Here is a 21345-nt window from a genome sequence, read left to right as displayed (position 1 = left end):
TACTTGACTTTGGATGCTTGCAACGCAATGATCATTTTGGAGTTGTATTTGGTTAGGACTAGAGTATAAATTGTAATGTTAAGTTAAGTTGTTTGAACATGTTACGTAATCAAACTACATATCTTAGGTTTTAGTATCGCTTTGCATAATTGTACATTGTTTGAACATGTAATGTGATCAAACTATATATAGCGCTCAATTTTTAGTATGGATATGTGACACGGTAAAAACTTACATGAAATGTGAGTAAATATCTGTAATAATAGGTGAACTTTTCTTCAGTCAACTGCTAGTCTTGCATTGCTCCGTGGTCCATGTGCGACCCATTAGTTAATTGCATGGCTCAGAGTAGCACAATGCTGAAAAAGGATAAGCAATCATGTGTAGTGGTTGATCCAGGATTGTTACTCTATGGGGTCATAGTGTTAAAGTTTCGATTTTCTTTTTAAGATGAAATAATGCAAAAAATAAAAAATAAAAAACACACCAAACATATTTCAATTAACAAAAACATCATTCAATAAATCAAGCTCATATATGTATTATGTAAACCAAAAATTTCATCAAAATAATAACACCAACTCAAATAATAAATAAACTCACCCAAAAATAACCCAAATAATAAAATACCTTGAATATTATAATATAAAAAAAGAAAAAAGAAAAAGGGAGCACAATTAGTGTTGAACCGTTGACCTTAAGGTCCTTTTCAATTCAAAGACCACTATGGTAAATTACATGTTTATGCTATTAATATATATTTTTAGTATTTATAGGTCTACCCAACATAATTAAAAAAATATTTTAAAAACCCTAACAAATATCTTTCCTTTTTTTAATTTGTCTCAGCGCTTCTTTCTTCTCCCTCTTAGTCTTCTTCTTCTTCCTCTCCCTCTCTCTATTTTCTTCTCCCTCTCAACCACTGTCTTCTTCTTCCTCCCTATTTCTTCTCCCTAGCAGCTTGCATCTTCTTCTCCATAGGGTCGTCTCCCATGGCTGCCAAGAGAAACCAAGGACCTCCAAGCCATATCCAGGGCTGCCATGGGGTCGTTATGGTGGATCCACCACTGATTATGTGGATGAAGAGCTTCAACCTCAAAATGTTTGTTAAGTAGGAATCCTGCATTTCATATAAGTTAACTTATGACCATATGGGTAAGTCAATAGAAACACAATGGAAGGACCAAAGCATGCAGTTGGTTGGGATAGTGACAAGTGTTAGGAAATGGTGGCTAAGTATCTTCTTTTGTACATGTACACTATAAATATGGGACAATATGTTTGATGCCAAGTTACCATCTTATCCGTGGAAAGAGTGGAAGAGCAATCTAAGGTCATCTCAAGTGAGGGCTATATTTGAGGATATAGCCAAAATTTTCAAAATTCATCTCCTTGAGTGGGTTATACAAAGGATTACAAAAAAGGAAGGGCTATAAAAGGGGTCAATTCCTAAAAATCAGGCCACACGTGGCCCTTTGGCCAGTCCGGGCTAAATAATTGGATGGGCCCAGCTGACGTCACTGAGTTTTTGTTATTATTTATTTTATAAATAAAAAAATTCTAAAAAATTCCTATTTTTTTTTTGTATAAATACCTACCTTATTCTTACATAATTTCTCACAACATTTAATTATTTTACATATTATCATTCCTCAATTTCGTTCTTTTACATAATTTCTCACATTCTCTTCATTCTTTTACAAACTATCCTTCATCTTTTTCAATTTAAATTAATTTAAAAGTTGTTTTTAAAACAAGACAAAAACTTGAACATGACAATGTATTGTCAATTATTATTAGTTGCAAACACCAAAGTTGTTTCTAAAACAAGACGAAGACTTGAACATGACAATGTATTGTCAATTATTATTAGTTGCAAACACAAAAAACCTAGCTAATGTCACAAGGCAACTCATCATTCTAGTGCTTGTTTGGCCCAAAGATGTGCAACAAGACCCTCTTGTAGGTTGTTGTTTGCGGTATGAGAGCATATCAACCTATGACGACTCATGTATTCCTTTATGGGGATCCTACCAATTCTTGGATCTCGAGGCAAATTAGGCACGTCATATATTCTAGCAAGAGCTCTCCTTGACCTATTTGGGTCACCCTCATCATCGTCAGAATCTCCACCAATGTAGTCATCCTGTTCATCCTCCACAATCATGTTGTGCAATGTAATGCATGATATCATGATGAAGTTAAGTTCTTCTAGACTTCACCTCCTTGTCAGTGCTCTAATGGTTAACCATCTTGCTTGTGGAATACCAAATGCCCTTTCAACGTCCTTCCAGTACGCCTCTTGCTTCTCAAAAAAATACTTCTCTTGTCATTCACAGGTTATGGAATTGCTTGGACAAGTATTGCCCAATTTGGGTAAATACCTGAAGGGAATATTGTGGGAATGGTGTTGTGTAGAGATTTCAAAAAACTCTACAACCAAACTTTGAGAGTATAAATCACCTAGCATGCCACATCTAATATGAAATCAAAGTAAGAGCGAAAGCATTAAATAAACTAAACTAGGGATTCATGCAAGTCTCATTTCGTCCCAATCTTTATAAGTCTATGAACAGGGACGGACCCAGGATTTCAAACTTGACTGGGCTAAATTTACCTTACATATAAACATCCTGCGTGCATTCTCTTTTTTCTCTTTTTTTTTTATTTTTTTTTATCCTATGTGCTGTAGGCTGCAGCTTTCCTATTCTCCCTTTTATAAATTTTATTCCCCACGTGAAGGCATGACTAGGATATTCAATTGGATTCCTAAGAAGGGCAGGACTAGGATAATAGGATATTCAATTGGAGCTGGCTGGGCTATATTTAGTTTTTGGGTTGGGATTTTAAAAGCCACCTGGGCTGTAGCCCATGTTAGCCAAACCTGTGTACCGTCCCTGTCTATGAAAGTGTGCACCAAAGACTCTCTAAATCCTATTTGAGAGAAAGATAAGATGTTCATACCCTTGGAGCGAATCTTGAAACCAAGAATGGTGTTCAAGTAGAGGGAGCGGTCCCTTTGTTGTTGGCTCTCCCTTTGATGTTGATTCTCCACCTTGTAGCTCTCTAAATAGGTACAAAGATATGAGCCTCCCTAAACCTCTTCACCAAGGATTGAATTGGATGAGAGAATGAGTAGACAGCAAGTGAAGAGTGGTGCTAGCACCCTCACTTAATGTGATAGATTGAAGGAGTTACGGAGAAAGAGCTTGATGTTTTCTCTCTTCTAACTTCACCAACTTGAAAACCCTAGGATGATAGGATTCCATAGCTACACACTTATAGGATAAAAAATGTCACAAGAGTGACAAAAATGCCCCCAAACTTTAATGTAGCCATACCCCCCCTTTTTTGTGTGTCATCTTTTGCTATCTTGTCCAACACATTAATCTTATAATGTGTCACATATGTGGTCAAATCCCTTTTGAATTTCCAAGTCATATGAGACCTTTAATTAAAGTTTCATAACTTTAATTGAATAATTAAATTAATCTAATCAATTTAATTACTCTAGTGACTTGACTCATTCAATCACTCACTTGTCTAATGAGTGTTGATCTCGGTCATTCTTAGTTGGCCGTGTCTAGTGTTGGGTCAACCGTTTGACCTTTGACCTTTGACTTTCACATTGACTTTGACCAAGTCACAAAATCATTCATTCTCTTCATTATTTCCCAATTGATTCCTTTTCGGTGTGTGATCTTATAGTTTCTAATTAGCGAGGTAGTGGGTATGAATGATTCACTCTGAATCAAGTGTGAATTGTATCCCTCCATTCAATTCTCCCTATTGGCGAAGGCTAATTATAATTAGTCTTTACAGGGCGTCCACAAGCCATGAGTGACACCTAGCAGTATTTCATTGCTACCCAAGCTAAAAAGAATTCATTTAGAGAACCTAGTCAGTTTGTGATTACAATGCAATTTGATCATTCTCTAATTCAATACTCTATGTCATATTCTCGGGATATGGTAAACTTGTGTCAAAATCCCTAATATGACATCTCTAGATTATATGATTCAATATGATTCAATTTGATGAAATTGAAAACGTTCTTGTTTCAATTTACATCCAATATTTTGGCCAAAGATTCACGAATAATATCTTTAGAGTATTCTCTCTTCTTACTAAGAGCAGAGATTCCTTGTTATACATCACATGTCTCTGTGTACATGCTGAGAATCCTGAGGAACACCTTTAAGTCACATCATTTTGATACCACCGTATAGTACTCTAAAAAAGAAACAACATATATACAAGACAACTATGATGTCTCAGGTCTAAGGATTAATTTGCATTATCGCAACTTAGAATTCTTTGTTTGACACTTGTGAATAAGACTTCCATACAAGAATTCTAGAGTTGATCGCATTCAATGGACTCCATCTTCTATAGAGCACCTACACATCTGTCTTAGTGTCTCTACACGAATGACTTAAGACTAATCATCCTCCCAATTGAGCAGACATAATGTGTACCAGTCTTTGCGAATCACCATTGTCCAATTGGTGGTCCTATGACTAGGAACATTTTAGGATATGATATTTATATGTATGGAAAGGTCTCGTGCATCTAACTTCTTTAGACCACTTTCCATTTATATCTTAATCCATGGGCTTGTTACTTTGTGTACGTTATATATTTAAAGCAACGTTCTTGCCCCTTTGATTATTATATATTATTTTCTTAGAATTATCCATTTTATATTGGCTTCTAGGGCATATATCTAACAATACCATTAGCAAGGTAATAACCCCATGTTGTGGTGACAGTCGTTGATGTAGTAGTGTAGTTGGGGTGATTCACCCTCCGTTAGGGCATCAAAGATGGGTAAGCGCCTTAATACGGTTAGGTCATTTTGGGCTCTTGGGATCCTAAAGAAAGCATGCTAGATCCAGGTCTCATACGAGGCCATGGCCTTCAAAACAATAGTTGGTTTTCTGGATCTTCTGTTGAAGCTACCCTGCCATCTGATTGGACAATTCTTCCACTTCCAATGCATATAATCTAGCAAGCCTATCATGTCAGGAAATCCCTATCTTCAGCTTTGCATAAGAGTCAATCCATGTCCTACGCATTTGGTGCTCGAAGGTACGTATCTTTGTAGATATGAACAATTGTATGACAAAATTGAGCAAGATTTTTAAAAAATGAAGACTCAAACATACCATATGTGTCATTCATCGCATCATCTGAAGATGTGTATGTCATCATTCGAAGTGCGACAGTTACCCTTTGGTTGGACGAGAAACTGGGTTGGCTTGCATTATTCACTCTATGTTAGAAGAAAGGGTTGGCCGCTTGGACATCAGATAGCAAACGCTCAAAAACATGACGCCTCATCCAAAATCGGCATCTAAAATCATCTTCTGTGTACACTAGATGAGGATTGAAGTAGTTCTTCATTAGTGTTTTGCGTGCAATCTCTTGTTGTCGGGGTTTGATAACATGACCAACAATAAAGTCACCCCATTGGGGTTGTTGGGATGTTTCCTTACACACCCAGGATGTGGTGGTTGTCGTCATAAGGTAGTTTTTGTGCCTCCCAGTATCATGTTCTTCATCCTCCTCTATTAGTTGGCGTCTCTAATCCTCCCATTGGTCTTTCAATTCGGAATTGGATGAGGAACCCTAGTTGGAATCCATTGCAGAATTGAATTGGAATGAAAAGTTATACAAATTGAAAAGAATAATTAGAGATGAATCAAATAAAGGTGTGAGATATGAAACCCAAAACATCTCTTTTATTGACATTTGAAGATGAAGATAAGATGTTCCACGAGGACAAAAATCCAATTGAAAATATGGAGGGCTAATCATGTACCGACATGTGGCTCTCAAAAATCCTATATGCAAAATTGTTGGGATTACATCATGAAAAAATGTGCCACGTAGAGAAAACAATCTAATTAGAAATTTATAGGGCTAACCACGTGCCACCACCCAACACCTCTTCAAAGATCCATTCATGTATCTTACAATTATTACAACAACACACATACCCATATAAATTGTTAGGCGTTTTGTGCATTACACAAATCTTAACCACAAAAATCTATAATGTGCATCATACATCATTCCATAAAACAGATTTGGGCATCTTCAAAACATATTATTTCATACCTTCTTTCATGTTGTTACATGCATCCAGTCCTCTGGGAGGATCTATGCAAACTCCAACAGTTCCTGATCCTCCATCGGTGTAAAACCAGGCCCTAAGCTCTAAAAGCCTATAGAGGGGGGGTGAAGTAGGCGAGAAGAAAAAGACTACCCTTTTTAAATTAAACTTCTTCAAAAACACACAAGCACAAACACAAACGATTTCGTGGTTAATAAATTAAAACTAGTCACAGCGGAATGTAAATAACACACGAGAATTGTTGACCCAGAAATCCAACAAGGGGAAAAACTGGGGGCGCCAAGCCAGGAGAGATCCAATATGCTCAATTAAGAAATACAAGAAAAACGAAAGAAGACTTAGCTCATCTATCACCTATAGGCAGCTACAATCCAATCTTTCAGCAAGCACATTTTCTTTATCTCTTAGCAGCAAACCCTCTCAAGAGCACCAAGCTCTAGTTGCATGTAGTTTGATGTATGAAGTGAGTTATGGTTTCATAGATTCATCTATCTCAATCACAAAGTATGATTGAGCTAGACAAATGAAACCTAAGTGTTGTGATGATTAAACTAGAAGTAATGAACTTGAAGCAATTAGTTTAATTCAACATAACAACAATGAAACAAAACAAATGTTCAACCGAAATCTTGTAAGTGTTTACTTGGAGAAAGCTACATGTATACAATCAATCATATACTCACAAGTAACATATACTAGTTGAACAAATAATAAAGAAAATGAATTAAAGAAAAACATTCAGCCATTAAAGATTTAAAGTTATCTTGGGGAAGCACTTATGTGAATGCAATCATTCTCATAACCCTCAAGAATATGAACTTTGGCTGAATGAGAACTCCTTTCAGAGTTTCATCCCCAATCGATTTTTCATGTAAAAAGTATTCCTTGAAAGGAAAAATAAGCCATTAAAAAATGCATGAGTGAAAACCGAACCACTACTCAACCTCTCTGTAAGGAAGGAATATATAGAGAGTAAAACTTTCTGTTTTAAGGCCACAACCCATAACCCTTGAACCACGAGCAGCTCTAGACACAACCTAACGGGAAAGGAATTTTTGATTCCTTTAGAGACAAGATGAGCTGACAAGGTAACAAAGGAAGTGAAAAACAAAGAGCAATGAGTCGCACATGGTCCAAGTCTGAATAGTAGACTTTAATAAAGAAAGCCATAACCCATCTCTTCTAAAGGTGGGAGACAGCATAATTTAAGGGACAAGGGTATGGGTCATTTAAAAAACAAGAGACATGCTTCCCACAATATATTATAAAATAATATATTATGTTTCCATACACAGATTTACCAATCTCCACACACACACTCGTTGGGCTAAGGAGCCAACATTCAAAAAGGAATGAAGAAAGAATGAATAAAGGAATTTGCCAACGGCTTCATGCAAGAATCTATGTTGGATCAATCCAAGTGAAGTATGGATTAATCCATGTGAACAATGCAAATGATTTTACCTTTTGACTTGCAAAGAGGAGACTTGGAAGCCCTTCAACCCACACTGATTCTAACCCAGAATCTAATTAATATTACAATGGTTTTGTTGGTTTAAGAGAATAGCCAAAAAACAATAAAAGTCCAAATAAAAACCTTACAATCGGGCTCCATGCTTGAAGGCCCACGAAATAAGTAAACAAAACCCAACCTTAAATATAAAAAAGCACAAATGGTAGCAATCACATTTCAAACCCTAGCAATCCAATTCAAACTCTAAATCCCAAATCATAGGAATCAAATTAGAGCCCAAATCTATACCCTAGAAATCAAGAAAACAAACTCAAACCCGTTAACTCATAGAAACCCAAGAAATTGTAGCAATCAAATTATAGCCAAATCTAAACCCTAGAAATCAAGAACCCATTTCAAGAAAACAAACACAACTCATAAAAACCCAAGAAATCAAGAAAGCAATTACCTCATAGTTGGAAATGTCAATGTTGTCCAGCTCCACAAGTTTCTTCTTGCATGCATCTATCATTTGCCCAATAACTATGCATCAATTGTGGACCAAAGGGTCTTCTTCCTCTCTCTGAATATGCATTACAACTTTTGAAGCAAAAGTTCTTCCTCAAAACTCTAATAAGATTGTGTTGTAATTTTTGACTTTTTTTTTTACCACAGTCCTAGGGACTTTCTTGAGAGTCGTGCACACACTTTGAATCCGGGGCATAAACACATATGTACTTGATATGGGAGAGAGCTAGCAGAGATGGAGCGGCTAGGTTTTGGATGATAAGAGAGTTCAAAGAAACCGGACGACGATTATGGCTAAGAGACAAAGAGTAAAAGAGACGAAACGACATGGAAGAGAATAAGGGAGAGGCTTCCGTTCCGAGTTGGAGTATTTTTCTCAAGTGCTTTCTTTCCTCCCTCTGCTTTTGAAACATTTGGCTAGTATCTTTCACGCCCAATGGATTTAACTTAACACTCCCTTTCAGACTGCGGCAATTCCAACCTCGTAATCTCATCGGCCAAAACCTCTGAGCATGAGGACCCATAGTTGCGCAACTTGGTGTTTGTGCCTAATAAATCACGGCCATGAATTGGCCGAAGGAGCCCTTTTTCTCGACCCTAGCACTTTCTCGAGAAGCTAAAACGCAGCATTTCGCCAAGGTGCTTTGCCTTCCTAAAGACAAAAGAAAAACGCTAAGGCATGTTCATCTCGGCCTCGATTGCGGGCCGAGGCCGAGGCCGAGCAAAATCGCGGCCAGAAATACTAAAGTCAGATCATCACGTGATAGCAGGGACCCATGCTTCATTTAATGAAGTAGTGCCTGTTTAATGCAGCAAACCCACTGGCCACGAATAAGCATTTAATGCACGAGGGAAGGTGAGAAGTGACTGAAGTCAGGTTTTGGCGACAGAAGACAGTGATTAGACGTAGACATTCTCACAAGAATCCTTGCAGCTTGAGAGAATAGGTCACCAGCTATCAAGGCCATAAATGCGTCTCCACGGCCAGAAGCTCAGAACCCACGATCAAGAGTGGCGGCCGAGATTCACCGGGATTTATGGGGTCACAACACCATGCTTCACGATCCCAAATGTTGATTGGACTACCCACTTGCTCTAATCAGGTTCCACCATGCAGATTTTAAGCCTCGATTACTCCTCCAAGAACTCTTCCTATAAATACAAGGCTCGAGCTACATTCAAAGGGTTCAAACACCAAACCAAAGCCTCCCACAGAGCAACTTATTTTTTCCTGTAATGCACTTTCAATATCTTCACTTGCTTTCCTAGGAGTAGTGTTAGAATTGTAAGGAAAATTCATTCATCAATATATCATACGACCCTTGATTTTTAAGGCGCCGAAGCACCATCCTTGTTGTTCGTTCACTCACCCCATATATCATACGACCGTCGCTCCCTGAGCAACGCGCCGGAGCACCGCCCAAAACCCACCACAAACACCATCACTCAACGGCCTTGTAGTTCAGGCCGTGAACCTAACAGCCGAGACTAGTTCCTCTCTCGGCTACAATCGTTTGATTAGAAGACGAGTTCAAACAGGCGCACCACTTATCCATCCTACACTCATCAACATCTCGACGCACGGTAGACCGTGCTGGCACGCCCGCGCACAACCGCACCGCACCCAAAAGCAGGAAACCGCGTGTCAACGCATATCCCATCGGCCTGGAACTCCAGGCCGTGAGATTTGCACGGCAGACACTTGGCCAAGGCCTAAAAATGACGATGAGGATAACAATTTTTAGAAACCAAATTTAGGCAAGAATTTCATAAACATAAACCCAAAAAGAAACCCAAAAACGAAGAACTCAATATCCAAAAACCCATGAACCCAACACCCACAAACTAGAAGCCAACCCAAAACACAAAATCCTACCCAAAAACTCAAGAGCTCAATACCCACAACCCAATAACTTGATTCTCCAATGACCTCGCGAACTCGAAACCTGAGGACCCATAATTGCACAGGTCATCCAACACCTTCAACAGCTGAAAATGAGGATCATTACAACAAATTTCAAAAACCAAATTGAGGTAATAATTTCATGTACATAAACTCAAAAAGAAACCCAAAAACGAAGAACCCAAGAACCCAATACCCATAACCTAGAAGCCCACCCAAAAACTCGAGAGCCCAATATGCATAACCCAAAAACCCAAAACCCAGAAACCCAAAAATCGAGAAATACAGAAACACCAACAACTGATATTAACCACTCATAATCGAAGAGTGAAAACAAACCCAAAACACATAAACCCACCAAAAATCCCAATAACCTAATTCTTCGAGGGCTTACATTACCTCCATAATTCGTGGTAGGCCATAAAATGAGGATCCTGAAAATGAGGATCAAGATAACAATTTTCAAAAACTAAAAGATAAGAATTTCATAAACATAAACCCGAAAAGAAACCCAAAAATGAAGAACCAAGATACAAAACCCCAACATCCACAACCCAGAAACGCGTAACCCAGAAGCTCACCCTCACCCAAAAACTTAAGAATCCAATACACACAACCTAAAATCCCATATCCCAAAATGATAAATTTATTAACACCAACAACCAATAAACCCCAAGAACCCCACAAAGACCACAATGAACTTACAAACAAAAAATGAAAACCCTCACTTAGACCCAACGAACCTAAAAACCCAACCAAAAACTCAAGAACACAATACCCATAAGCCCACACCACCACCTCTGGCTTCCTTACCATCCCTACCAACAAGCTGGTTGTGCCTCAAAAGGCATTCATTGATACTATAATCGAAGATCCTAGCAGGGGTACATCAGTCCTCTTAAAGGATCTCTGCGAACTCTAACAATTCATGATCCTCCATCGGGCTCCATTAACTCATAGAAACCCAAAAAATTGTAGTAATCAAATTAAAGCCAAAATTAAACCCTAGAAATCAAGAACCTATTTCAAGAAAATAAACACAACCCATTAGCTCATAAAAGAAAGCAATTACCTTATAGTTGGAAAAATCAATGTTGTCCAACTCCACCAATTTCTCCTTGTATGCCGCTATCATTTTGCCTGATAAATATGCATCAATTGTGGACTAGAAGGTATTCTTCCTCTCTCTGAACATGCATGCCAACTTGTGCAACAAAAGTTCTTCCTTAAAACTCCAATAAAATTGTGCCACCATTTTTGACTATTTTGTTTTTACCACGGTCCTCTGGTATGACCACTCATTTCTCTCTGACTTTTTTTTTACCAGTCCTAGAGACTTTCTTGAGAGTTGTGCACACATTTTGAATTCAGAGTATAAACACATATGTACCTGATATGGAGGAGAGCTAGCAGAGATGGAGCGACTATGAGGTTTTAGATGATAAAGAGAGTTCAGAGAAACCAAATGGCGATAATGGTTGAGAGACTGAGAGTAATAAAGACGAGACTGTTATGTTTTCCTATTTAGATTGGTGCACTATATACTAAGTTATATCAGGTTTTGATAAGAGTTTAAATTAAGTTATATCTTGAGGCCCAAAACCTTGTGAAATAAGGAATGGTTTTGAGGCCTATTAAGGGGTCCTATTTATTTCCTTTTATGCGTGAACCGATCTAGTGGGCTTGGAAGAGTAGTTAAGTTGGCCCTCGGTGTTAAGTAGAGACGACTTGACCTAGCCCTATATAAGCTTAAGGCCTTGCTCTCATCAGACACGTTCTCTAACCTTATATTCTCATCATAAGGAGAGAGCTGAAACAAATTCTGAGACAGAGCAGAAGTCTTGAGCCGTTCCTGTTCTTGCTAGGATATTGCTGTTGCGACAGATTGGATAAGTTCAGAGGTTGTGTACTAAGGAAGATGGCTCCATGTATGTCCTTATGTTTATACGTATTTCAGATTGTGTGAAAGATCTAGAACATGTAATAAAGTAATCTAACAGTTGGTATCAGAGCTTAAGGTTATTCACACATATCTGTAATTGTTGTTCAAGCATGCCTACTATGTTTTCATATATGTTCATGCCGTGATGAGTTTTTGGTTATGTTTAAAATTTGAAGATGGATTAAACATGTTTTCTAAGATATGAAGAATATTAAAGAATCTGGAAAAGCATGTTTTTGATTTGTTTTTCATATTTTCAAAACTTTAAACACGTTTTTGACCTAGCAGATGACCTTAAAACTCTAAAAATGCCTACAGCTCACAGCAAAGCTATGAGTTGTGTTAATTAGGTTATTCCCTATTCAGAAAGGTATTTGCGTAAAAAATGGACACAAAAAACCCCTAAAACACTGTTCATGGCAGATTTTGCTATTCACTGCAATTTAGGGTTTTCTTTTCTTGAACTGTGTTTTTTGTTTGGTTATTTTCTGAGCTAGATTGTGTTTGCCTTTGTTCTGAGAATCAACAAACTTTTCATAACAAAACCAAACCTAAAAACTCAAACCCTAAAGAAATAATCGAAAATTGCATCATACTTAAATTGCTTGATAAGTTTCTTCAACAAATAGAATCTATCATGTAATTTGTTTGTGATGGCACAAGATAACATGTAATTTGTGTAAGCTATAAGTAATCTCTTGCCACAAAGGTGTGATACTTAATTAAGGAAGCTTGCATGTGTTATTTGTTAGTTTTGTGAATAAAGTTAAATGGAAAACTGTTTTCTCTTAACAAATTGAGAATCGGTTTCTTGGAAAGTATTTATGCTTTTCTTTTGCAAATCCTTACAGCTTTGAACACTCTCTTAATCAATTTCTCGCAAAATTGGAACACTCACTAGTCAAACTTCAAAAGATGGAAGTTTGATTTTAAGGATATTCTCAGAATGAATGAGATCAATTATGATCTCACTCATGTTATTTGTTCGTTTATGAATCCTATAGAATGACTCCAAAAGTTTGGGAAAAAGGAGAAGCATTTGGCTTTTAATAGGTGTCACTCGTGTCAACTTATCACGAATGGCATTCTAGTAAAGAATATAGTGGAGCTAATTAAGAAGCGGAACGAAGATAAGTTGGAGTGAAAAAGGATTAAGGCGCAGCGACGTCGTCGACCTTATGGAGGACCCATAATAATATACACGGCTACAAAGAACAATCTCAGAAATCTCAGGATCGTTGTAAAGCTCAGTGTATGTGCTTATGGGAGAGGACGAAACATCAATAACCTACTTCGATGCAAGAATCTCCTAGTGTAGCCTGTGAAACTTACGCCTGAACCTGAATCGCTTATTGAAGAAGGGAGAGGCTTCAAGTCCGAGTAGGAGCATTTTTCTCAAGTTCTCTCTTTCCTCCTCCTCATTTTGTAGCATTTCGTCGATATCTTTCATGGCTAGTGGATTCAACTTAACACTCTTCGGTAACCCTTTAGACTGCGACAATTCCAACCCCGCAATCTCATCAGCCGAAACCTTTGAGCATGAGGACCCATAGTTGCGCAGCTTGACCAAGGCATGAAAACGAGTATGAGGATAACAATTTTTCAGAAACCAAATTGAGGTAAAAATTGTGTAAACATAAACCCAAAAAGAAACCCAAAAATGAAGAACTCAAGATCCAAAAACCCATGAACCCAACACCCACAACCTAGAAGCCCACCCAAAACACAGAATCCTACCAAAAAAACTCAAGAGCCCAACACCCACAACCCAAAAACTCAAAACCAAGAACCCACCTAAGAACCCAATACCCACAACCCAATAACCTGATTCTCTGATGACCTCGCGGAATAGCTCGTCCAATGCCTCCAACAGCAGAAAATGAGGATCATTATAACAATTTTCAGAAACCAAATTGAGATAATAATTTTATGTACATTAACTCAAAAGGAACCCCAAAAACGAAGAACCCAAGAACCCAACCCAAAAAACTCAAGAACCCAATACCCACAACCCAAAAACTCAAAATCCAAAAACCCAAAAACCCAGAAATACAGAAATACAACAACCGATATTAACCACTAAAAATCGAAGAACGAAAACAAACCCAAAACACAGAAACCCACAAACCCACCAATACTCCCAAGAACCCACTCATCTCTCTCTCTCTCTCTCTCTCTCTCTCTCTCTACTTGCTTTGATCTTACCGTGCTCTTCTCTATTTCTCTCCACTATCTTTAATCTTCTTACCACATTTTTCTATCTAAGACATTCCTTTACAAGAAAAAGGAGATGTCTTAATGAAACATATACACTTCACATAATTGGAATAATTTGCTGCTCAAGTCAGTTAAACCTACGTGGTGATTAGACACAAAGTAGACTACAACATTTTGTTTAAAATATACACCACACCACACAACCCTACACCACCACCTTCGGCTTCCTGACCATCCCAATCAACCAGTTGGTTGTGCATCCAAAGGCATTCATAGGTACTACTATCGAAGATATTGGCAAGGATAGGCAAGTCCTTTGGGAGGATCTCTTTCAACTCCAACAATTCCTGATCCTCCACTGGTCTCCAAGCCTGAAAGCCCACGAAACCTCGAAAGAGAATCCAACCAAAGTTGAGAGGGAAGGGGGATGGTACAAGGCCTCCTCCCCCTTAAAGAGATGAAGCGACATTGAAGGTTGGGTGAGCAATTTCTCTAGAGTTGGGTGAATCGGCATTGAGGTGAGAGTTAGGAGAGATTGTTCAACATGCCACAACTTAATCAAAATAAAAAAGCAGCTTATGCGCACCTCACGAGAGCCTCTGCATTTGTCTTAGGAGGAAGAGGCTCTATTTTTCTAGTATCGAAATCTAATCAAAGTGTGCTTAACAGAGATATTGTACCTGCCTTAATTATAGTCTCATTTGCTCAAATCGTAATGTGTTACTCAAGACAAATATAGGAATATTATCCAGCCTAATTACATAATTAGACTAAATTGAGAATTTTATATTGAGGGCTTTATTTATGGCCCTTAGATGATGCCCTACCTCTTAACCGTTGAACCAAATTAGTTAGCCGTTTGATCAAATTAGTTAGTTACATCCAACGGTTAGGAGATATAACCTCATGTAAGGGTCTTAGATAAGGCCCTCCCTATAGAATGACTCTAGACTACATTGTATAAATCTATCTCTCATTTCTCACTCATCCCAAACACTATCGTAGGAGAAAATCAAACACAAGACTTTGAATGCATGAATAAATATTTTTAATTAATTTGAGCTAAAATCTCTTTAGATTTAATTTATATCGGTTACGTGTGCTAGCTCTACATGTCCAATAGAAATTCATTAATTAATGGTACACTAGTGCTTTGAAATCTGCTTACAACATGCGTTACGTTATGTTCCACAAAATATGTACCTTGGTCTTAAAAGAAAAAAGAAAAGAAAAATAAATATATAAATAAAAGTCTTTGTTCTGTACGTATGTGTTTATTCTTCTCTATTGGATTGCACACACAGACTGTGGTTGGTCGGTGCATTGTGGAAGTGGTATATACACGTACTCAATTACCAATTGAGACTCTCTTACAAATTTGGTCAACTTAATGATCCAATACAAATGCAATACCAATTGTGTTCAGATGTGGGCTATGACTATATTCCCACTTTAGGATTTAGCCTTCCCCACAAACCTCGAGGTTTCATCTTATTAGAATATAGGACCTTAATTTAGGTGGTCCACGGGGGCCCTCCTTACACGTGTCAATAATCCTGATGACAATCCACCATGGTTTGTGACACCAACCCACTCAACGTTTTTGCTACTTAAGGGTCTATGCCAATGCTTTCATTCATTCTATGTCTAAATCCATCTTCATCTTTCTCGATGTCATTCCTCACTTTCAAACACTACTTGGTAGTAGTTTGTAGGCTTCTCTAAACATTACCCATTGCTTCCATTCCATCCAGCAAAATTGCAATTCTTTACAACATTGAGATTGTTTTTGTTATACATAACTATGGTACTAATTTCAGGTTAGAATCACATGATATGCATATTTGCCCATTTTTTGTGGTTAATTTTATAATTTCCATGCATCTTTCTCATTCTTAGTGTTAGTGCATGTGGTCGTCTTTCTCCAACTTCTATGAAGATATGAGATTTTATTGAGTTATGCTTTCATTTAATTGTAAGTCGTCGATGTGTGTGAGTTTCGTCATATATGCTTAACATTGTGATGTATTCGTCAATGCATTGGTCCTCCTTCACATTCATCTTGCATTTTTAAAAGTAATTAAATGTGGAATAGATAACAATTGTACATCTACAAGTCAATCATAAAATCTATATGTAAATTCGAACCATCCCACAATTTGTTGACAATTCATTGTGGGGGGTTGCATTGCGTAGTCCTGCATACGTACACAAATATGATGCTACAAGTGCTTGACACAAATGACACAACAAGTTGTCCACCGACCCAAGTCAATTTTCTTTTCAACCTAATAATGTTGGCAAGAAATTTCAATTCCATTCATAATGAGAAGGGTGAAAGTTCCTTCCTTTGGAATCACAACAGCAGATATCTAAAGTCATATATTATTTTTGTGCTGAATAAGTTCCCACCATCTTTTTATTCCAAGATTTGTTTAAATAATAATTTTTTACTCCCCCCATTAAGTATAACTTCTCTTCAAACCTTAGCTCTATCCTGTTTTTGGTGATTCGATCAAAACATTTATTCCCATCTTCCTTATCAAAGTGGACATGGATATATTCTTCAAACTTTATTTATTTATTTAAATTACTTGGGCTTTTCACTTGGAAATTGCCTAGCAGTTCAGCCGTAGAACTGATATTATATATAGAGTCTTTGGTCATCGTCAAGGTCATGACTTGAAAGTTCATGTGCAATTACTTCACAACTCACAAGTATTTAAGTTGTCTTCAACAAGTAGAGACAAAAAATTGGTTCAGTTGAGCCCCTTATAAAAGCCTCTTCTTACATGTACCATTTGCCCACTGAAATTTCGTCAACTCTTACCTAGCCTCTTTTCAAGCTTTTTTTTTTTTTATAGTTAATTAATTTCTCCAAACCCATTATTTTGGATTTTGAATTGTTCCCTCCGGCTACCACACGCTATTCGTTGCCTCAGTCTTTGTTAAAACACAGGTTTAATCTCGTGATTATTTTGCTTAATTACATCATCAGCCACAACCATATAAGTGTTTTTATTTTTATTTTTACTGTTATTTAATTTGTTGTTATATATATGTTTCCAATTTTCCTCTTGTAGATAAAGGCAACTGCACATATGAATATTAGAGCAATGGTGCAACGGACCCAGGAGGTGTTTATACTTGTGTATCTGACCTTATTCTCCAAGGCAACTGGTTTGAAGCCTTACCCTAAGCCAAGCCTGCCACAAGTTGAGGGTGCTGCGTTTTGTTTGAGTTGGAGACTGGCTGTGGAGACCGACAATGTGCGTGCATGGCGCACAGTGCCAACTCAGTGCCTGCGCTACATTGAAACCTACATGATCGGAGGGCAGTACGACCGGGACGTCGATTTCCTCATTGGCCAGATTCTGAGTTATGTAAATGGCATAGCTCTTTCCGGTGATGGCATGGACGCTTGGATTTTGGACGTGGATGACACTTGCATCTCCAATGTCTTCTACTACAAGAGCAAGAGATACGGGTAATATAACTTGGATAATATTCTCTTGTCATACTTATGTTGCAAGATTGATACTTATATCATCTGTGAATTTAAACTATGCGTTTAAATAAGAATCATCTTATATTTACTTAATTGATTTTGGGCACTTGGTGATATATATGTAGGTGTGATCCCTATGACCCATCTGGGTTCAAGGCATGGGCAATGACTGGAGGGTGTCCGGCAATTCCTGGTATGCTAGGACTGTTTAGCAAGCTGGTGAGTAGTGGTTTTAAGGTGTTCATGGTCACAGGAAGAGATGAAGAAACCCTTGGACAAGTCACTACTGAAAACCTGCATAATCAGGGATTTGTGGGTTATGAACGGCTGATTTTGAGGTAAGAATTAACATGTGTGTATGATGGTTGATGCATGCATAGATGCATGTATGCGTCTGCTCATTGGCCAATATTGAATTTGGTTTAATGATTATGCCAAATTTAGTCTAATGATTGGAATTATCCGAGTCAATCATGCAAGAAAAGTATTCTACTTTTTGAGGTGGAAAACCCACCAATTAATCTTGGCCTATTGAAATCCCCATTGCTTATATTAAGTTATCCAATACGTGTGAACGACTATTTATCTAGTAGTATTTCTATTTTCTACTTGGTTAGAGGATATCTCAAATTCAAATCTTATGGGCGACAACTAGTTATCAAAGAAAAATTCTTATGAATGTCAACACCTACCAATCTTGACTTGGTTTAATTTTCTTATCAAGAAGATAAAAAAATCGTGATTATATATTATTGTGCATGGACCTAATTTAGTTAGGTGTGTGTGGGGGTTTTCAGGACTGCAGCTTACAAAGGGCAAGGTGCAGTTGCGTACAAATCAAACATTCGGAAGCAATTGGCAGAAGAAGGTTACAAGATTTGGGGAAATGTAGGAGACCAGTGGAGTGATCTACAGGGAGATTTTGTGGGGAACCGCACCTTTAAGCTTCCAAACCCCATGTATTTTGTTCCTTGATTTACAAAACATCCAAATTATCAGAACTGTATCATAAATATTTGCATGCCTTATTTGGAGTTAATCGGTGGAGGCCTTGTTACTTTTACATGTTCAATAATCACAAATAAAATCATTGTTGAGTTGAGAGATTCCAAAGCCCATGCATTTTGTTCCTTAATCACACTCTCAAAATTATTTATGATTACAAAAAAAAAAAAAAACAACAAAGTATTGGTGTAAAAAATAGGTCAAGTTTCTGGGAAGGTGCAGGAGCTCACCTTTTTGGACTTTCCTTGTTTCCTAATTTTGGAAAATTCCCACTCCGTCATGAGGAGAAATTTTGGACTTTCCTTGTTCAACTCACCTGGCAGAGGTCATGAGTGTGTCTGATTTCATGAAGAGTTTAGACGTCAAAGTGCGAACTTGAACGCTGGGAACCATGACCTCTCCCGGGTGAGTTGTTCCTTATCCCTTCAATTTCTCCTATGAATAGGTTTTGCGGAGGGAAACTTGCCCCTTTTTTCTTTTCTGGAATTTCACCAATTCACAAGGTGCGAAATCAGGCACCGAATAGAGGGAAAGGGGCGGAGTGGATTTATTAAGGTGGAGAGACGAAACTACCCTATTGACAATTTGACGGACTATTGGATGACAAAAAGTTGATTTAGAAGATAGGAGGGAATTGGCGATAAAAATTAGTTCGTGTTCTTAATTTTTCAAAAAAAAAGTTGAGGGTGCAAATTGAAAGTAGCGTACAAGTTCAGGAGGTAAATCGCCAGTTAACTTTTGAAAATAATAATAATTTATTCGTAAAAAACATTTAGTATTATTTTTTTATTATAAAAAAACATTGGTTATAACTTAGAACTTAGAGAAGATTCAGGAAATGAGGAACTTTGGAAGCATTCAACGTACAAGAAGTTCGGACGAAATTTCGCACTAAAACAACAGACGCACATAGGTCATGTGTCTCATTCAAATCCTTGTTCAAAGAGTATTATTGTGTTCTTTTGGTTTTCAACTTCTTTTTTTCTTTGAGTCTAAGAACACACTTAGGCACATATTCAATCTCTAATTTATCAGAGAAACAGAACAAATATTCTTGACAAGATGAACGATGCAGATGTCTCGAAGCAGATTCAGCAGATGGTCAGATTCATCCGCCAAGAAGCCGAAGAGAAAGCCAATGAGATATCTGTCTCTGCTGAGGAGGTCCTCCTCCTCCCTCCCCACCAATTTTAATTTGCATGCATCATGCATGGCAAGCAATTCGAACATTGGAATTGCTTTAACCTTTTATATTAATTAATCATGGGTTTTTTTTTGGTATTGATTTTATATGTTGACAGGAATTTAACATTGAGAAGCTGCAAATATTTGAAGCTGACAAGAAAAAGATCAAGCAAGAGTATGACCGCAAGGCTAAGCAGGTAGATGTGCGCAAGAAAATGTGAGTTCTACTAGAATTTAGATCCTTCTCCTCACAAAGAAAATTAATCTGAAAATTAATGACTAATTGAGGATTTAATTTTGGGTGTGCATAGCGAATACTCGATGCAGCTGAATGCATCTCGTATTAAAGTTCTTCAAGCACAGGATGACATTGTAAACTCCATGAAAGAAGCTGCTGGCAACGATCTTCTGCGTGTTTCGGATGACAAGAAGGCATACAAGAAGCTCATCAAAGACTTGATTGTTCAGGTACTTTATAGTTTATATTTAACCATCATACATGCATGTTTTAATCAATTAATTTAATGTATTTGACAAAAGTAGTGTTGAATTATTCGTATGTGTAGAGTTTGATGAGGCTGAAGGAGCCAGCAGTGTTGCTACGGTGCAGAGAGGTTGACAAGAAAGTTGTTGAGTCTGTGTTGGAGGAAGCAAAGAAAGCTTATGCTGATAAAGCCAGTGCTTCCGTCCCCAAAGTCACCATCGATGATCGTGTGTTCCTCCCACCTCCTCCGAAAGGTGGCAACTCTCATGAGCCCTTTTGGTAAATCTTTTCTGTTCATCAACTCTGTTTTCTTCTTACATCAATCTGTGCACAGCACATACATATATGTGCATTGTGTAACTTATAGGACATTTTTATAGGACATTTTGGTCAGTGTGCCTTAAGCTGCTTGTCACCAGTTTCATTTGTTTTTTGTTGGTTTGATTGTTTGAAAGTTCTGGTGGAGTGGTGGTGGCCTCCCAAGATGGAAAGATAGTGTGTGAAAACACCCTAGACGCACGATTGGATGTTGTGTTCAGACAGAAGCTGCCCGAGGTGGGTATTCATGGATCAACTCCATTTGGACATTCATTCAGCAACACAGAATTGAAAAGAAAAAAGAAACTATGAGCACAAAACTTTACTATGCATGATTAGTTCAGCGGTTTTCTTCTTTGTTTCTTCTCTGCAGATTCGGAAGCGCCTTTTAGGACAAACCAGTTCATCATGAATTCTCTCTACTTGTAGCTGGAGAAGTACTAAAGTAGGGGCATTGACTGAGTTTCTTGGACAGTCTAATACTTGTTCTTATTTGGTTTGGCAGTTTACTTCTGTGATTATGAACTTTGCTTCCAAAACAATAACAGCATAGTTTTAGCTGCCTCAGAAATTATGTTATGAGGGGCAAGCTAATTCATAATATGTCGCATTATTGTGCTAATTTTGCATATAAATTGAAAACTATAAACTCCTAATCAAGTG

General features: G+C 37.7%; 2 protein-coding genes and 1 pseudogene across 3 annotated transcripts; 2 read left to right on the top strand and 1 right to left on the bottom strand.

The window, feature by feature from the left end:
• Nucleotides 1–1915: 1915 nt before the first annotated feature.
• LOC148293509 (uncharacterized) lies at nt 1916–5526 on the bottom strand (annotated as a pseudogene).
• A 10313-nt stretch (nt 5527–15839) lies between these two features.
• LOC110771981 (HAD superfamily, subfamily IIIB acid phosphatase) lies at nt 15840–18794 on the top strand. 2 transcript variants are annotated; one of them, XM_021976348.2, is made up of 4 exons: nt 15840–16002; nt 17266–17669; nt 17816–18028; nt 18488–18794. In XM_021976348.2, the coding sequence occupies exons 2-4, from the start codon at nt 17284–17286 to the stop codon at nt 18663–18665; spliced, it is 777 nt and encodes a 258-aa protein (XP_021832040.1). In that variant the 5' UTR covers nt 15840–16002; nt 17266–17283; the 3' UTR covers nt 18666–18794. The 2 variants fall into 2 exon arrangements, with proteins under 2 accessions (XP_021832040.1, XP_021832039.1); XM_021976347.2 differs by lacking the exon at nt 15840–16002 and adding an exon at nt 16837–17141.
• Nucleotides 18795–19613: 819 nt separating this feature from the next.
• LOC110771992 (V-type proton ATPase subunit E2) lies at nt 19614–21304 on the top strand. Its single transcript, XM_021976359.2, has 6 exons — nt 19614–19859; nt 19997–20097; nt 20192–20348; nt 20447–20643; nt 20820–20919; nt 21056–21304. Exons 1-6 carry the CDS (start codon nt 19758–19760, stop codon nt 21092–21094), a joined length of 696 nt encoding a protein of 231 aa, XP_021832051.1. The 5' UTR covers nt 19614–19757; the 3' UTR covers nt 21095–21304.
• Nucleotides 21305–21345: the final 41 nt, after the last annotated feature.

This window comes from Prunus avium, chromosome 6 (assembly GCF_965620075.1).
Source record: "Prunus avium chromosome 6, drPruAviu1.hap1.1, whole genome shotgun sequence".
NCBI classification, from domain to species: Eukaryota; Viridiplantae; Streptophyta; class Magnoliopsida; order Rosales; family Rosaceae; genus Prunus; species Prunus avium.
The sequence above is the reverse complement of the archived record's forward strand: the minus strand, read 5'-3'. Positions and strand labels throughout refer to the sequence as shown.

Coding starts and splice junctions, on each gene's coding strand:
- LOC110771992 (XM_021976359.2), top strand. CDS start 19,758: ATGAACGATGCAGATGTCTCGAAGCAGATTCAGCAGATGGTCAGATTC. Junction 19,860..19,996: donor TATCTGTCTCTGCTGAGGAG/GTCCTCCTCCTC, acceptor ATATGTTGACAG/GAATTTAACATTGAGAAGCT. Junction 20,349..20,446: donor TCAAAGACTTGATTGTTCAG/GTACTTTATAGT, acceptor TCGTATGTGTAG/AGTTTGATGAGGCTGAAGGA.
- LOC110771981 (XM_021976348.2), top strand. CDS start 17,284: ATGAATATTAGAGCAATGGTGCAACGGACCCAGGAGGTGTTTATACTT. Junction 17,670..17,815: donor TACAAGAGCAAGAGATACGG/GTAATATAACTT, acceptor ATATATATGTAG/GTGTGATCCCTATGACCCAT. Junction 18,029..18,487: donor TATGAACGGCTGATTTTGAG/GTAAGAATTAAC, acceptor GGGGGTTTTCAG/GACTGCAGCTTACAAAGGGC.